The following is an 18445-nucleotide window of genomic DNA, read 5'->3' on the forward strand; positions in this document are numbered from 1 at the left end:
ATTCTTATCTCTGCTAATTATTTTCTATTTAACATGTAATATTTATAGACTGTGCAACTGTGGTGAAGGAGTAAGAAAGTATTTTAGTTTATATATGCTGAATTTAATTATAACTTTAGTTGAAGTATTCAACACCTCCCACTGTAAGATTCATTTTATTATTTAAGAAGATTTTACCCATAGTGGATAACAGATTTTTGGGGAGAGAATGATTCTAGTTCACTCATTTTCAAGACTGATTTTGGAAGATTCTATGTATTTATTTTTTTTTTTTCAGTGAGCAATTTCTGAGCTTTGATGATGGGATACAGAATTGAGTAATGGGATTTTTTGTTTGTTTGTTTGTTTAATGTAATGATTTCATACATGAAAGAAGTCCTAATTTTTCTCACTCAGACAATTGTTCCTACTTACAAATGCTAGGCAGAATAGAATGTGGGCAAACGTATATTCTAAAAGCAACAAAAAACTTTCTGTTTTCTACTAATAAAATAGTAACTGTGCCAGTGAAACTGCCTCCTTTCAGGTACTCCAAGTCTGAATGTCATAGGTGGCAGCTGCTTTAGCAGAATTCGTGGTCCAGTTCTACCTTCATAACAAAAAAAAAATGTTTTTTTAAGTATACTAATGGCAAGAGGAGGGCCAAAGAGAATCTCCATTCTTTACTGAACACAGTTGGGAACATGACTACAGAGGATAAGGAAAAGGCTGAGGTTCTTAATGTCTTCCTTGCACCTGTCTTTACTAGCCAGACCACATATCCTCAGGGTACTCAGCCTCCTGACCTGGAAGTCTGGGATGAGGAGCAGAAAAACCCCTCCAAAGCTCAGGTGCAAATAGTCAGAGTCCTGCTGCTCCACCTGGACTGCCACAAGTCCATAGGGCCAGATGACATCCACCCAAGGGTGCTGAGGAAGTTGGTGGATGTATTGCCAGGCCTCTTTCCATCATCTATCAGTGGTTGTGGTCATCTGGAGAGGTGCCAGGTGACTGAAGACTTGCTAATGTGATGCCCATCTATAAGAAGGGTCATAGGGAGGCCCCGAGGAACTACAGGCCTGTTAGCCTGACCTCAGTGCCAGGAAAGGTGATGGAACAGGTTGTCTTGAATGCAATCATACAACGTATGTGAGACCACAGGGGGATCGGGCCCAGCCAGCATGCGTTCGTGAAAGGCAAGTCCTGCCTGACCAACCTCATCTCCTTCTACGACTGAGTGACCTGCCTGGGGGATGAGGGAAAGCCTGTTGACGTAGTCTACCTAGATTTCAGCAAGGCCTTTAACACGGCCTCCAACAGCATTCTCCTGGGGAAGCTGGCAGCCCATGGCTTGGACAGGTACACTCTGCTGGGTTAAAAACCAGCTGAACGGCCGGGCCCAGAGAGTGGTGGTGAACGGGGTGAAATCCAGCTGGTGACCTGTCACCAGGGGTGTTCCCCAGGGGCCAGTGTTGAGACCCATCCTCCTTAATATCTTTATTGACGACTTGGATGAGGGAATTGAGTGCACCCTCAGTTAGTTTGCAGATGATACCAAGTTCGGGGCAAGTATTGACCTGCCAGAGGGTAGGAAGGCCCTGCAGAGGGACTTGGACAGGATAGGTTGATGGGCAGAAAAATAAAATAAGTATAGATGCAATGAACACTATAGGTGCAATGACTTAAGGATATTGGATCATGCTATTGGAAAGAAACATGCTATTCTAAAAGTTATTGTGTATATATAGTACAAAACAGAAAGGATAACAAGAAAAATTGTAGTTAATATATTGTAGTTAATAACTTGTAAGGGTGGGAAGTATACAGAACATTTCCTGATGGGTAAAAGGAACATGAAGGGACTTTAAGTCATTTTTTTCTTTGTTTACGAAGTAGACTACTCGTCTTAATTTTCATAAACCACGACTAATGATTGTTCGGAAGCAAACTGATTTATGCGAATTCGTGCCTCATCTATTAAAACTAGCAACTGCACCTTGTGGTGGTGGTGGGTTGTTTTCGTTTGTTTGGTGTGTTTTGTTTTTGTTTGTTTGTTTTTCTTTTTTTAATTATTTTTCTTTTTATTTTTTATTTAGTTTCCAGAACAGCGCGGGGTGCCAGAGGAGAGCAGGACTGCCGAGGAGATCCGCCCCCTCCACCGGACGCCGCCTTTCGGCCTGGCCCAGCAGCTGAAGCTGGGGCAGGCCCCGCGGTTGCCATGGCAACGGCGGCGGGCGCACGGTGATGGCGTCACGGAGAGGCCGCGGCGCCGGGCGCCATGAGCAGGGCAGGCCCCGCGTCCCCCGGCCGGAGCGGGGCGGCCCTGCCCTTGCCCCTGCCCCTGCCCCTGCCCTTACCCCTGCCCCTGCCCGGCGATAGGAAGCGGGAGGCGCTGTCTGCCGGGGCCCTGCTTCAGCCTATCATCAAGGGTAGGCCCGCGGGGGTCGTGCGTTTCTTGCTGGGGCGTGGCTGGGGCTGTGGGGCAAATGCAGGATACACAAATATCGTAAATACTTGTGTTTGTGTGAGTGTGCTTCAAGTCCTTAGCCCTGGAACACAGCAGGCAGTGTTGCAGTATAGCGAGCTTTCCAGTTGTCCCTCACTGCAGGAGGCTCCCACATCTTAAGCTGTGAATCTCTGTTGAACTGCAGCCTTAAGTTCTTCTGTGTATCAATTCTTTACTGCCGTTAACTGTCAGATCTGGAAGCCATGTGCTGAGGAGGAGGCTGAAAACAGGGTGACAAGGCAGAGGGGAACGTTCACAGCGAGGTGTCTGTGGCACCTGGTCTGTTGACGCATTGTGTTTTATTTAAGTCAGTGGTTTGCTGCATAAATAGGATAGCTAACTAACAGCATTCTGCTGTTCTTTTGATTTTGTATGTTTCTGGTGAGCCCCGTGTATTTAAGTATGTTGTGCCAACATGCGTTGTGTAGCCAAGTATGGAACATGAAAGAAAAACTAACTTTTGTTAATCTTCTAGATGTCGGGGAAATCTATTCAAGACTGCTGGATCACAGACCAGTAATTCAGGGAGAAATACGATACTTTGTTAAAGAATTTGAAGTAAGTGTTTGTGTTTTACTGAGACTTCATGCAGTTTTAGCATCTTTTTAGAGCTTTGAATACATTTGTAATTTGCTTCAGAAAGATTTGGCATGCATTTCTTGCCCAGAGTGATTACTGCACCTGTAGTATGTGTTTGCATCTTTGGTAAAGAATGATAAATTTAGGACTCCACTTAATATGTATGTGCTGTTCAAAACTTTGTATTTCCTGCAAAAGGAATATCAATGGAGGGGAACGATGTAGTTCTACTGTCTTAAATAAGTCTCTTAGGTTCAACAAAAATACTGTTGGTATAGAATTGTGCATGATAAAGGAACTGGCTTGTACTTCAGACGGATTTGGCTTGCACTTGTAATTGAATTTTGCTTTACTTACCTTCATGGAACAAAAATTAATGTTTCTGTAAGAGAAAAGGATCACATTATTCTAAGTGAGAAAATCATTAAAAATTGAATGAATGTTGCCTGATTGTCTGAATAAAGCTAAAGTACTGAAGGTATAAAAGCTGTTCTAATATACATTGCTTCGAAGCTTAATAGTGTCCACAAGATGGCAGCAAAAACTTAGAAAAGTAGAATCTTGTGTCAACAGGCTATTTGTAATATATTCTTATTCTTTAAAAAATTGGGATTTAAAATCTTAAAATTAATCCTGAAAAGATATGGTTATGCTTTAGACTTCTTCTGTTCTGCAGAGATTTATTTTTTTTTTAATAAATTACATTAATTTATTTTTTTCCTCAAGGTTGTAGCTAGTATTTTAACCAGACCTAACTTCTCCCAGTACTGGTTTAGCAAAATAAGTATGTGAACTAGGCTCTCATCAGATGTGTATTGTATAGGTCTGAAAGTCTCAAAGAATAATTTTTCTTTGACTTTCCTGAATAGGATGCACAAATTACTTTTGTATGTCTTTTCATAGGAAGGGAATTTTGAAACCCAATTACAGAATCGTAACTAAATTCACTTATTTCTCTCATTGCAACTGATGTCTTGTTCTATTTTTTCCCACAAAACTTATTTTAACAATTGTGCTAAGTAAGCAGAGTAACACTTCAGTAAACAATGGTACAATTCTTGAGACAAAAGCCATTAGTTTATCAACTGGGAAACTCTCTTATTTTAGAAAGTGTAATTTCTTGTTATTCATTCATTGTCTTTAAATTCTTCTGGTAGGAAAAACGTGGCCTCCGAGAACTACGAGTACTTGAAAATCTAAAGAGCACTATCTTTGAAGCAAATGAAAACATTCTTCCCAAGTGTGAGCAGTCAATGCATGACAATCTGAATGAAGTACTCAAGAGATGTAAGCAAGTTGTTTTTTATTTCCCTTGTTATGTCATTTTGAGGAATAATAAATAGTTTGGATTCAAAATATGATTTGTGGAAAGATTACCATCCTTAGGTAAATTTTCTACCACTTTCATACTTTGTTCTCATTTCTCTGACAATTTAAAAGGAAAAATTTAAAAGGAAAAAAAAAATAAATTTTTTGCTATGTATTGGTCCTAGCCAACTAAGATTACATTAAAGTTTTGGCTGACTTCAGTCAAAGCTATTTCAGGCCAAACTTACACTATTCACTTAAAATCAGGATGGTATTTGCTCCATGTTGTCTAAAGCCGTAGACAGAATCTCAAGTTTCTGGTGGGTTGTTTTTTGGTTTTTTTTTTTTTTAGAAATATGCTGTGATGTGACCTTCGAGTTTCTTGATTTTTCCATGGGAAAGCATAATACTGGCTCCTCCCACAATTCAAAACAAATCTTGCTGGCATGTAAATATGATATATGAAATGTGCTGTTATCTTTAGTTGCAAATGTGGTAGTTGTAATAATTCTTGTATGCTAATCCTAGTTTCAAAGTTATAAGTATTTAATAAACTTTTTATTGCTTACATTTTTAGAAAGAAGTTTAAAATTTGTTGTAATAAAATTTCAGCATTTTTTTCTTGATCATTCAGCTTCTGAACAAGATACTCTAAGGGACTGTGTCCATAAAGCTTTAACTACCAAATTTATGCTGTTGAACGTTATCAGTGTGGCTATTTCATTTTATGTGTAGCACTTTGTAAACGTTTAATTTCATATAGCTTACTTGTGCAGCATCTGGAATATGTAGAATAACAAGCGGTAATGATGCTATACACATAACAAGGTTGCAGGAAAATATTTCAAAGCTGTCATTTAGACATGTACATAAGGCATATGTTCTAATACCTTCAGAAAGGAATGAACTGTTGATATTACTCCCTGACTCTCCGATGTATATCTGCACAATACATCGTTCATAGTAAGGAATGACAGATGGGAGTATATGGAATCACAGATTGGTTGAGGTTGCAGGGGACCTCTGGAGGTCATTTTGTCCAACCTCCCTGCTCAAGCAGGTTGTTCAGAGCTGTGGCCAGCTGGGTTTTGCATATCTCTACAGATGGAGACTCCACAACCTCCCTGGGCAAGCTATTCCAGTGTTCAACCACCCTCCCAGGAAAAAAGTGTTTTCTTGTGTTTCTACAGAGAATCTCATGTGTTTCTACAGGGAAGATTCTGGCTTCCTCATCTTCATTCCCTACCATCAGATATTTATTCACATTTATAAGATCTCCTCTGAGCCTCCTTTTCTTCAGGCTGGTCATTCCCAGCTCTTCCAGCCTGTTCTCAAGAGAGGTGCTTCAGTCTCTTAATCATCGTTTTGGCCCTGCATGAGACTTGCTCCAATAAGTCTGTTCCTTCCTTGCTTTTCCTTGCTCTTCCTTGCTTTTCCAGAAGCAGACAGTAGCACACCACTGGCCTCATCAGTGCCAAGCAGAGGTGAAGGATCACCTCCCTTGCCCGGCTGGCAGTGCTTTTCCTAATGGAGTCCAGGATGTTGGCCCTCAGTGGGTGTTGGTGCCTGGTGTTATTCCAACACAGATGCAAGATTTGTCATTTTCCTTTGTGGAACTTTGTGATGCATCGTAGGCCAGTTCTTCAGCCTGTTGAGGTCCCTCTGAATGGCAGCACAACCATACTGTCCATCAGCCACTCCTCCCAGTTGTGCATCATCTGCAAACCTGCTGCTGGTGCACTCTGCATCTTGGTCACTGATGGATATGAATGAGCCCTGTCTCATTCAGCACAGGGCTTGCATTTTCCCTAGTTTTCCATTTTTCTGTTTATGTCCTTTTAGAATGCTATCTTGCACTTCACAGCCTTGGCCTTCCTAACCATGTCTCCACAAGATCTATGCTCTTCTTGAGTCCCCTGCCTCTGGTTCTGCCTCTTACACACTTCCTTTTTATGGCTGGATTCAGTTAGAAGCAACTTGCTCATCCATTCAAGCCTTCTGTTGCCTTTGTTTGATTTCCTATATGTTGGGATGGACCTTTCTGGAGCATGGAGGAAGTGATCCTTGAAAATGAAGCTTTTGACTGGTTCCTGATCCATTCCAGGGCAGAGAGCTCTGTGCATTCTTGCTGCTCACTCATATAAAGGACAACTTCCCCTCCTCACCTTTCCAACTTGTCCTTCCAAAGAGCCCGTACCCACCCACTGTAGCACTCCAGTCACATCATGTCTCTCTGTGATCCCAGTGAGGTGGTAGCCCTGTACACAGACTTCAAACTACTGTTTGTTCCTCATGCTATGTGCATTAGCACAGAGATGTTTCCGAGAGCCTCCCAAGCCTGACATTATCCCTAGCACAGTCTTGAGAGCTTTCACTGTAAGGCTGTTGTACAGACACTTCTTTAGGTGCCCACACTTGGAGTGTTTCCACTTCATCTCTGCTTTTGTGATTGCTGTATCCCTTCTGTTATGATTGTCTCAGCCCCTTGGCTTGCCCACCTGTTCCAATTTCCTTATTTTTTTACGTATTTTTTTGAGGAATCGCTTCATCTGCTGTCATTCCTAGTCCCAAGATGTCCCTGTCATGTCTGCCAGCCTGTTGGCAGAGCTACTTTTGCCCTATTTAGTCATGTCAATCCCGTCTTTTCCAAGCAGCTGTTGAAACCTCAGGGAGAGTCTTACACTCCTAGAAACAAACCCCTGATGCCAGCATCAGCTGCATGACCAGTTGTTAACCCACAGGATCTGTTAAGTCTCCATCACCAGGAAGGTTTAGGATAACACAACCAGAATCCTCACGTCCTTGACCACTGTCCCCAGAGTCCTGTAGTCATTCTCCCTACTCTGGAGCTCACCCCTGCAGTATCACTGGTGTCTATCTGGAAGAGCAGCAGAGCAGCAGATGGGGAGCCCAAGAGACAGTTGTGCCTTTGTAGCCTTTTCACAACATCCTGAGTGTGTGAGCCACCAGCAAGCAGCAAACCTCCCTAGATGACAGATTAGATTGACAAGTGGGAGCCTCTGTTGCTTGCGGTAGGGAGTCTGCCACCGCTATCACTTGCTGCTTTATTGTAATGGGCCTGAGTGGCTCAGGCTTCGCCACCAGAGATGCTCCATTTCATGGCACTCCCCGTTCCTTTTCACCTGCAAGGGCAGTGAACCTATTTTGTAACTGCAAGCCCTTTTGGGGGCAGAAGCCTTCCAGCTGGTGTGAGAAGTCACCAGCTAATACAGCTTTAAGGTGATGATAAATGACTAATGCGTTTCTCATAACTAGGCTGTGTTAGTGAGAGACGTGATTGTTTTGGAGAAATTAGTTAATTTAATTCTGCATTAATTATTTAATGAGTTAGGGGGAAAAACTATGTAGAAATACAGTTTCTGTTTCCATTAGTAAGTTCTCTTAGACTTAGTTTTAGGATAGAAGAGGCTGGCTCCAGCATAAAGATGTTATCAGTGCAGTTTTTACTAAATTCTTATATTTGGAGGGGAAAAACAAGAAACAAAGAACTTAAACATAGTCCCTGGTCATCTGTTCCTACCTACTGACTTGTGAGTTTTTCTTTTGAGTTGCTGTTACTCTCCAGCTTGTCATCAACATTAAGGAATATGGGCACGAAAGGATTTGGCTGCCTTTCTCATTTTGGCTTCTAGAACACGCACAAGGGTTGAAGTCAGTGATATGCCTACGTATAGTTAGCAATATAATGTATTTTCTGCAAGCACTGACAAATCTTTTTTGCAGAGGTTAGTGACACAGTGTCATACAACATTTGATGAGCAACAGCCTTACGCAATTTAAATCCCTTTCAGGCAAAATTCTCTTTGATTTAGAACAGCAGACTGATCTACTGTGATTTGTTGTTTCAGTGCAAGCTTCCAACAATATGATCCACAGACTCCAAGAGAGGGAACATGAAGAAAGGAAGGTAAAGGATGAATGGATAGATTTTTATAATGTGAACTAAGCAAAAGTCTTACTTGCTTCTACAGCAAGTCTACCTGCCTTCAGTATAGCGAATCAAAAATGTACTTTTCTATATTTTATATACTTGCAGTAAAAGATTTGGAGTTATTTTTATGCTTATAAAGTGCATATTGCAGCAGCATATATGTTTTAGGACTGCAGGCTTAATGGATCACTAGTTCTTCCTACGATCTCCTGATGTGTGGAAACTATTTTTTATTTTATTTCCTTTGCTTTATTTTCCCTCCTTGCTGAGACTATAATATTTGTCACATATAGGGAAAGCTTAAATTAAAAAAATTATTTTCTGTGGAACAAAAAACACCTACTAACCTACCAGAATGGAAATGTAAATCTTTCCTAGTTAGCTGAGAACATTGAGCATATTATATGTATTGCTTCTTGAAAAGGAAGCATTTTTTTTCACTTGTGGATGGGTTATTTAATGAAGGGCTGTATTATAGGAACATGCGAATCATTGGAATCTTTTCAGTTGGCTACATTTCGCTCATTTGAAATACATGTGCTGTGAATCTAAAATTTGGAAAATTATACAATAAATTAGTTTAATGTATTCCCATTAGTCCTTCATGATTGTATTTCAATGTTATCTTTTTATAAATAAAACTTTGCAAGTAATCATGTAGTAGTTGAGAAAAACAGAAGACATTTCTGTGGCCATCACACAAAATAGGCTGTGCATTGATTTATATAAGTCAATAGTCATGTTTTTCTTTCCTTTTTGTAATCAGTGAAGATGGGCAGTCCAGTTGCAGTTGAATACCAATACTGTGTGAATAGCACACTACTGAACCCTGACAAAGTTTGCTTGTGCCCAACACAAGTGTAGATATTGGGAGAGGGCTGAAGTAGGAAATTCTTCTTATAGTTCTACTGTCTGAAGTAAAACTTTAATGAAAAAAAATATATTATAAAATGAACTCATTTAATAAGAACAGTAACTATTTTTTTTTTTTTTTAGAATATTAGTTCTATGTTTCCATTCAGAAAATTTATAATGCACTAGAGCAATGCTAAAAACTGTTCAGAATTTGTAATGTTTCTTTTTAAGCTTGTATAGTAAGACTTTTTGGCTTTGAAACTTTCCAAATGTGAATAGTAGCAGGTAGATATTTTTTTCTGAATTACAGATACAAGCTGTCACTGCAGTTCAGCAACTCAAGGAAAAATATTTTTTCCATACTTTTATTTCTGAAATCATGTGTTTTGGAAAAAAAAAAAAAAAAAAAGACATTATTGGTTTGGTTGTTTTGGGTAAGATATGGTGTCAAGTGATTTGTGTTACATCCCTCAGTGAAATGAATTCCATTTCTGCTGAACAGAATGAATTTGAAAATTATTTGCTTTATCAGCTTTTTGCTTTTTTTTTTTTTTCAGTTCCTTTCTGTTATTAGTATCAGCCAAGTAACAAAAGGGAAATTGTGTAAAATAACTTGTGATTACAGGATTGTCATTGGAAGAAGCATTTGAGGAAACTTGTCTCATGATTATTTTTTTTATTTTTTTTGTAAAAAAGTTTCACTCATTTTATTTGGAAGATTGCAGGCTTATACTGGAAGCTGCCTAATGTTTCCTGTTCTAACTTTACCTTTCGTTGCTTGTAACACGAACTAGTATGGTAAGAAAGCTAGTCTGTGCCTCAAAAGATGTGGCATTTGGCTTGATTTTTTGTTTGTTTTAAATTTCAGCAAAAATAGCCTGAGTAATACTAAAAACAATGCTACTGAAAAAAAAAATCTGTTTTTACAAATGTTATTTTTTGTATAATCATTGACTCTAAAAAAAAAACCACGCCACAGTAATAAATAAAACCAACTTGGGTGATTCAGTACAGTATACAAGAAATCGTTACCATCTTTCAAACTGAAGTAATATACAATATTTATTAAAAATGGTTTTATAATAATTTTCATTTTTTCAAAAAAATGCCTTATTTAAATTTATCTTTAAAATAGTTGGGTTAGTTTTGCAAAGTTATAAGTTTAAAAATACAGAAAATAACACTGAATCACTGCTCTTCATGAATGAATAATTAGATTTTTTATATATATATATTTATATTCAATAAGATGAAGAGTGTTTTCTCATGCAATTGTACACACATTTTTGAACATTCAGGTGTTATTACCTTCTTCGTGACAGTAAAAGCATTGATTTTATCAAATCAGAAGATAAGTATTTATTATTTCCACAAGTACTCTCTGGATTTTAGAAAAAAACATTCTACTTTCCTAAAATATGAATACCTGTTTATCCAGAATGCATGCTTTATTTTGTGCTGTGTGGTAAAGCAGAAGTGCTTCCTAACCGAACATGAATATACAAATGCCACTGAGTCTCTTAATGCTCTATGTCAGTTAAGGGGTACAGCTACTGAAGTTCTTTGGATTATTGTTGGATTTTCGATTATTGTTTAGACATTTGATGCGAGTCATTGATTTGATGAATTCAGATTTGTAAATACATGTATCTGTAGAAATGACAGTGTTACTCTCTTCAACCTACACATTGATGCCTACGTTAATCAATTTGTAGATGCCTAGAAAGGGCATCTATCAGTTCTTTATTCCTTTGAAACAACTGATATTAAAAAAGCACATTTAATAAGCAACTGTTCTAACGTTTGGAATAGTTATAGGCAGCATTTATCAAAAGCTTAATTATTCAGTGTATCAGGAACTGGAAATAGGTTCCCGCCATCAGGTTTAATGCCATAACCAAAAAAGTTTTCAGTTCTGTCTCCTCACTTGCCCAGTGAATACATCTGGTTAAGGAAACCGTAGAGACTGAACCTGGATTGTTCTGTTGCTCTGTAATATCAAGACTGTCTTGTGAGTTGGAGTATGTGAGTTAGATTCTGTAAGTAAAAAGATATTTTCTCAAACAGTTCTAACATCTCAAAACAGACTGCTCTGCATGTGGCTGGGGTCTTTCCCACATGCATACAGATCACAGTTTTGTACGGATGATAATTCGCTAGAATGTATTTTTTATCTTAGAACTGAGATACTTATTTTTTTCAAATCAATACCAGTAGCATGTTTGAGATTGCTTGGAATTCTGTTAAACATTTGCTGAATGCAAAAATTCTGACAACATGCAGAAGTTGGAGGGTGAATTATTAACAATTATTTTAGTCGTGATAAATTTATTTTCTAACTTAAGAAAGAATTATTGGAATTATATATCAGTATCACTGATGTATGATATAAATCTCTAGAAAGCGATTATTCTTCTTACTGTTGACATACTCAATACCAGCAAGGACAGGAGATGCCTAGAGCCTTAATCTTTGTTTTATTGTATTATCTTTAGCAAGAGAACGTATGTATTTCAAAGATTTTACCTCTTAAATGATGTTCACTGAAGTATTGTTCTTCTCTACATACAGAGAATTTAAATATGAATTGAATTAATTCTTCATAAGTAGGGAACCTGAAGCTTGAGGAGATAGTGCCTATTTTTATTAATATTTAAATTTTATATTTCTTCAGGTTTGAGTGGTTAATCTTTGAGGAGTGAGACATGTAATACAAGGGTATTGGAAAGTTTCCTCAATAACAAACAGATGAAAAATAACCTGATTTTTTTTAATCTTAAAATGAAGATGCTATTTTCCCCACCTTTATGAAATCGCCCTGTAAAGTCATTTGCCAGGCACGTTATCAAAACATACATGTATTGTTTTCTGGAAAACAAACTTTCTACAAATCTAGAAATATGGAAATTACAAATTGATATTATAAAATGCTCAACATTGTCTCTACAGATCACTGATTTACCTAATGGTGTTGATTTTTGGAAACTGCTTTTCGAAACTGGGCTTTTGACTTAACCAGTATGCATCCATGCCAAGATGTCTAAACATTTGCATTTTAAGGATTTTTCATATCTATCAATGGCACAGTTAATGAGAGATTATTTCATCCACCTTTACGGATCTCAATGCTTTCTAGCAGTGCTAGAGCTACAGTTATAGCTAGGGCACAGTATTTTGTGCATGGTGTCTTCATTTCATTAGTTTTTCCTCCTGTGTGTTACAGTCAATTGAATAAAGCAGTGAAGTAAATAGCACTGGGTAAAAAGGGGATATGGTAGGAGTGGAGAATGTTGTAGAAAGAAAACAAAAACAGGGCCAATATGAAGGGAACTTGCAGAGCTACAATGTGAAAGTCATCTTGTGCCGAGAAACTTAATCTTTTAGTGTCTTGCTTATATGCTGGAGTTAGGTGTTAGTGTCCTTTGTGGGAGCTTGGGTCCACAAGAGGCTGTTACTGGTGTTCTGAGCAAGAAGAGGCTGTACCACAGTAGCAGCTGCTACAAGACAGCAGTGAATGCTTGGATAATGGAAGCTGTGTAGTGCCTTAGCTTCAGAGACAATGTCTGTTGCAGTTTGGATCTTGGAATATGGGTGTAGGAAAAATCTGTCCTTGGTCACAATTTCTCTCTTTCATTCTTCTCTGATATCAAGATTGCAGTGCCAACTGAAGCTTTCCCACAGCTGTGGCATTCATAGGTCTCTCCTGTACAGATTCTTTACTTTCTAGTAAGAAGCAAACTTACACTGCAGAATATACATCATTTGTAAAGACTGTACCCAAAGACACCCATCTGTTAGCAATTGCATTTGGTCGCACAGTGAGTTTTGATAAACTGAACTTAGTTGTTTCATACTCTAAATCTCTTCAGTTGTTTTGCCTGGTAAATCATTTTATATCCTTAGGTAGAAGTGGTGCTGTGGAACTTCATAATAATAAGCAGAAGAATAAAAGTTTCGTGTTCCTTGCAAACTATTTATTTTTTTCCAGAGCGTGGTTTTGTCAAGAGTGTAGTTCAAGTAGGCTCTGTGTGATCCTGTCAGTAAGTGTGTAATACATTGGCAGTTTCAAAAAATAAAGTGTGCTAGTGGAACTAGTAGTACACACTAGTATATTTTGTTAGTAGATGGTATCTGTGGCATACAAAACAGAAGTTGGCGTAATACCATTATATATGAAATACTGTGTATTTAACCTAAAATGTGTGATCTTGGAGAGCAGTGCATAGAACGTGTTGAAGACTGTAGAAATGGGTTTTCATTGCATGTAGTTGACAAAAATGTCAGGTGTCTATTGAAGCCTATAACAGTATTTATTCCTGCACAGAAGTGCTATACATAGAAAACAAACATTCCTGATACACTAAAAAGAAGAAAATAAGGAAGATGAATCCTTTCTTTTGCTAGAAGACAGAGCAAATGTAAGAGCAACTGTCTAAAGTTATTGTGACTCAAGCGTAAGGAAGCCAGACTATTAATATTGCATGCAAAAAGTCTGCAGAAGTACATCTATATTGGATGCATGTATGATCTCTCTAGATAGCTGGATTTTTTTTCTTCTCTAAGACAAGAGAGTGAAAGGAATCAAGCTTACCAGAAGCCAAGCAGAATGAAATTCTGAGAGAGAAAATAATTTGTTTATAAAGGAAAACAGTAATCACAATGAGGGAGAGCTGGCTAGAGCAGAAACACCAACTGCCAGTTTGAAAACGTATATTTATGTTGTTATATTGTATTTTGTTCTTTTCTTCTTTTGTTAGAGGATTTTTTTTATCAATACTTTCTTTGATCTGATGGCTATACTGAACCTCATCATTGTGGTATAACAAAAATGTGGTGTGCTTCTAGTTTTAAAAATGTATTCAGGAATGTGAAAAATGCTTTTGTTTCAACAAATGAGAATGGAGTGGTGAGGGAATGTCCATTCATACTGATTTTTATTTTTTTTCTATGATGAAGGGGCTAAATACCACGCTTCCAAGATAAGACATTCATCTTTAAAATGAAGTCATTGTGAGATAATCCAGGTTTATATCAGATGCTTACAGGGCTTCTAACTTTGTCTGTAGTCAAAGGAGGAATTAATGCAACAAGTATAATCTTTTTAGAGACCAACAGAATTGGACTAGTAATTCTGAAATGTCTGTTTATTTAGTTAATTTTCACCAGGCTGCAGAAAAGGTGCTGTTGCTGATGCTATCGTTAAAAGTATCAAACATTTAACCATTTATTTTGCATTGACTGTGTTTTATGATTTTTGTTTTCCTTTATTTTTATTTATTTTGTTTGTTACTTTCGCTTCTACTGAAGTAAAATCCCAGTTTCTCTGATGAATTAAGATTAGATTTCATGGCTATTTCTATCTAGAAATGATTGCTAAATCTTCCCATTTTTCTCTTCAGCTTCAGGCTGACAAGGTAATGGCTGATGAAGAGAATCGCATAGCCCACTGGGAGTCATTCATGAAAGAACAACAGAATAAACAAGCAGAGGTGGATGAAGAGCACAGAAAAGCTATGGAGCGCCTCAAAGAGCAGTATTCTGAGATGGAGAAGGAACTGGCCAAATACGTTTCTTTTTAAGAGCTTTTTTTTTAGTAGTGCTGGTTTTATGCCATTACTCAGTTGCTTCTGACTTAAATTGAGATTCTTTTGGAAAGATGAAACAAGTAAGATAAAAGAAGAATCTCCTCTACGTGTTTGGTATGGGAAGAAAAGTTTTGCATACTTTCAACTTAAGTGCCTATCTTTGTTCAGGGCAAGTGGAATGCCAGTATTTCTTAGTTTCTTGGAAGGTAGAATTGGAAATGACATTGTGACTACATCGGCTCAGGGAGTTGCAAATTGGAATTCTCTCATTTGCAGAGGGTATCATATCTTTTGGGGAAATAGAGCTTAATGTAACATTAACCATCCCAGTGTGCAACCACTGCCCTTTTCCAAGAAAGAGTAGGTGTAATAGTCTCCATCCATAGTTAGCTGAGAATTCACTGGGAAATCTGTAAATCCTTTTCTGTAGATTTCAGGAAAACCAACTTATTTTACAGAATAGACTTTGAAACTTCAGTGATGAGAGGTCTCAGCAAAGCTGTAAATCCAGTTAAAATTCCAACTTCTGATCCCTATGGTCAGTATTACAAAGTAAAATTGAGATTTAAGTGTTTTTTTCCTAATGTAGAAATGGTGAGTTTTGTCAAGAACCACTTTCCTCTCCTTGTAAATATCTCAGAACTCTCTTTTTAAGCTTTACTGTTCTACACAAAGTTAAAACAAGCTCAAGAGTAATCATGAGAAGCATATTGGTCTCGTACTAGCTACAAAGCTAATTCAAGTATCTACCTTAAATATATGACATGCTGTTGGTTTACTTAAGATAAACTTATCAGAACTTTATAAACCAGCTGAGGAAACTTTTGTTTCTTTTTCAGTCTAACAAATGATCACATTAGTGGTAAAATGCTTGTAGTACTGATTTTTTTTCTTCTTACTAACCATTACTCATATGGAGTATGTGAAGCTCCTGTATTGCTTTCCTTTATTTAAAACTTTTATTTAACAGCAGTGTAACTGAAGAAGTTAACATAATCAGTTCATTAACCAAGCAAAATGAGACATAGTACCTTAATGAAATCTGCTGCAAGCTAACCGGTAATACAGGAAATATGTTTCCATAATTTAACTGGCGTCCAATATATAGAATGGAAACAGGTAAAAATAAACAGAATTTACCCTTTACCTGTATGGCAATGGTAATATGGTGACAATGGTTGCTTGTGTAAATTTATGGCTTGGTGTCAAGGCTCCATTCCTGGCAGCATGTTGATAGTGTGATTAAAGTTAGTAGAAGAGATGGAATAAGTATTTGAGATTTCTTTCAGTAACACTGAATTCCTGCCAGGTTGCTCTGCCTGCTACTGTAGGCCTGACAGCTTCATCAATCATCATCATGCATCTGGACTGAAAAAGAGAACTTGCCGACACTGGGGCATGCTGGAATGTTGTTAATTCTCTGTTGTGGATGGAAAAAACATAGATGTCTCACGGGTATCCCACACATTAAAAACAGGGAAGCTTCATTTTTAACAACCCCTGTCTGAACAGAAGGTGACCTCTGTTATATTTCTCAGCTTATGCACCCACTTATGAATGTCATAACTAAGCTCAGTATTCAACTTAGAAGTTCTTGCCTGTCTTTATAATTGGATGTGGAATGACTTTGTTTTAAGGGCAAACTCAAAAAGGCTTCTGTCTTACCAGATTCTTTTAATGTATATGTGCTCAAAGCTCAAATACCTTTACAACAAAATGCATCTAACAGTATACTGAATTAATTTTATTTTTGCACTGATCATTTTTATTAAGACTTCAATACCTAATTAACTGCACTGGAACTGTACATTTTAGTACTTTTTTCAACTTGAGAGCTGTTAAGCAATGATACACTTGTTGCAAGTTGGGTATCCACTGGAAAATAAAGAGGTATTTCCAAAAACTTCTGTGTTGTGTGCTGTGGATTCTTTGAAAAGCTTCTAAATATTAACATTGAAAATGTGTTCCTCTTTTAGAGTCTCACAGAAATTTTTATGCTGAAGATTGTTTGAAAACACTTTTATTTGCAGTCTGTATCTGCCTATTGGCAAACTTTTATTTGCTGCAGGACTACCCAAAGACCATCTGCTGCTATGTTATTTTATTCAGTATTTATTCAGTAATTTTCATTTTTGTATGATATGCTTTAATTTTTGATTAAAAATTTTAATTTTTAATTTTTTAATTTAACTGGAAATCCATAAATTGTCTAATTGTCTTTGAAGGCACTTTCCAACATTCCAACACTTAAAACATTTTTTCTCTTCAAACACTAAAAAAAAAAAAAGGTCAAAACTTATCATGTCTGATTGTCTCAAAACAGAACATATCTGAATATCTGACAGATACAATTCTTATCTTCATCGGTATTCTAGCAAGGTGATACTATGGGCTGTCTGGGCACAACCATGTTCCACAGAGAGATTTTGTAATATTGAAATACTTATTCAGTAGCTTCTACCATTTGGGAAGAACAGAAAAAAGGAATACTTTCAAAGTTGTTTTATGTCATTGTTACATGAAGAAAGTGTTTTAGCTTATACTTGCAATGTTTACATGATTGATTTAATCCCTGTTAAACTCGATCGAAGTTTGCACTGGATTCTGATAGGAGCTTCAATAGGTTCTCAACATTTAAGTAAACCTGAAGTTAGTTCTCCTTGGGATGATTTATATTCAATGAATGCCTATCACATATTTTAATGTTAGGAAGAAAGGGAGAAAGATTTATTTGCTCCTAGCCAGCTTTTTTGCTAACAGCAGGTAATGCTTTTTATAGACTAATTCCATAATTACAGCTGGAGTATTGCATCTTCTGACAGTTTATGGCTTGTTAAAACTTTGCTTGAAAACTGTGTTTTCTCAGTAGACCAATTAAATTGCAAATAAATTGAATAATAAACCAGTAAATGAATTCATATATAGTTCACTCATGAGTTGAAAAGCTTTCCAAGTCTCAAAGTCTATGGATTTTGATTTACAAATATTTCCCAGTAGGTGTCAGTACAAGCTTGTCAAGGAAGGTTAGACATCCTGTCATTGTATGAATTAGAGAATGTAAATATTTGTCCTCAGTTGCAGGTCAGTATTTTGTGTAAATATGAGATCTTTAGTGGATGAAAGCACACATTTTTAAATTAAACAAGCAAACAGAAAAGCACTGCTTAGCAGTATTCTCCCCCATTACGCCTTAAAAGGTTTAAAATGGATCACTCTTAAAATGATTTTGGAACCTGCTTTGGCAGGGGGATTGGACCTGATGATCTTTTGAGGTCCCTTCCAACCCCTACAATTCTGTGATTCTGATCTGAATAGTGCTGTCAGCAAAACGTATGCATCCTAACTAAGTTTTATTAGAAATTAAGTTAGACTGTGTCAGAGATGAAAACCTTCAAGAGTTGCAAGCTTATACTGCTGTCCAATGTAGTGGACGTGATTTTCTGAAGTGGATTGAGACAAAACTTTATGCTTAGTGATAGGGATTGTGTCCCTGCTTTAAATAATAATAATAATAATAATAATAATAATAATAATAAAAGGGGGATGGGGAGTAGTAGGCTGCTACAAAAATGTGAATAAAATCATCTATCATACCACATACTTTTAAACATGCCAATTACTTTAATTGTTTAAAATTAAATGAACTTCTCAAAGTAGCAAGGACACTAGTGTTTTTCTAGT

The 18445-nt window shown here is 37.2% G+C and overlaps 1 protein-coding gene across 1 annotated transcript; it reads left to right on the plus strand.

Moving 5' to 3' along the window:
- Window positions 1-2213: 2213 nt before the first annotated feature.
- Window positions 2214-16671, plus strand: BLOC1S5 (biogenesis of lysosomal organelles complex 1 subunit 5). Its single transcript, XM_068670775.1, has 5 exons — window positions 2214-2408; window positions 2961-3043; window positions 4222-4351; window positions 8242-8300; window positions 14579-16671. Exons 1-5 carry the CDS (start codon window positions 2258-2260, stop codon window positions 14756-14758), a joined length of 603 nt encoding a protein of 200 aa, XP_068526876.1. The 5' UTR covers window positions 2214-2257; the 3' UTR covers window positions 14759-16671.
- The last annotated feature ends 1774 nt before the right edge of the window (window positions 16672-18445 follow it).

Source organism: Anas acuta, chromosome 2, assembly GCF_963932015.1.
Source record: "Anas acuta chromosome 2, bAnaAcu1.1, whole genome shotgun sequence".
Lineage (NCBI taxonomy): Eukaryota > Metazoa > Chordata > Aves > Anseriformes > Anatidae > Anas > Anas acuta.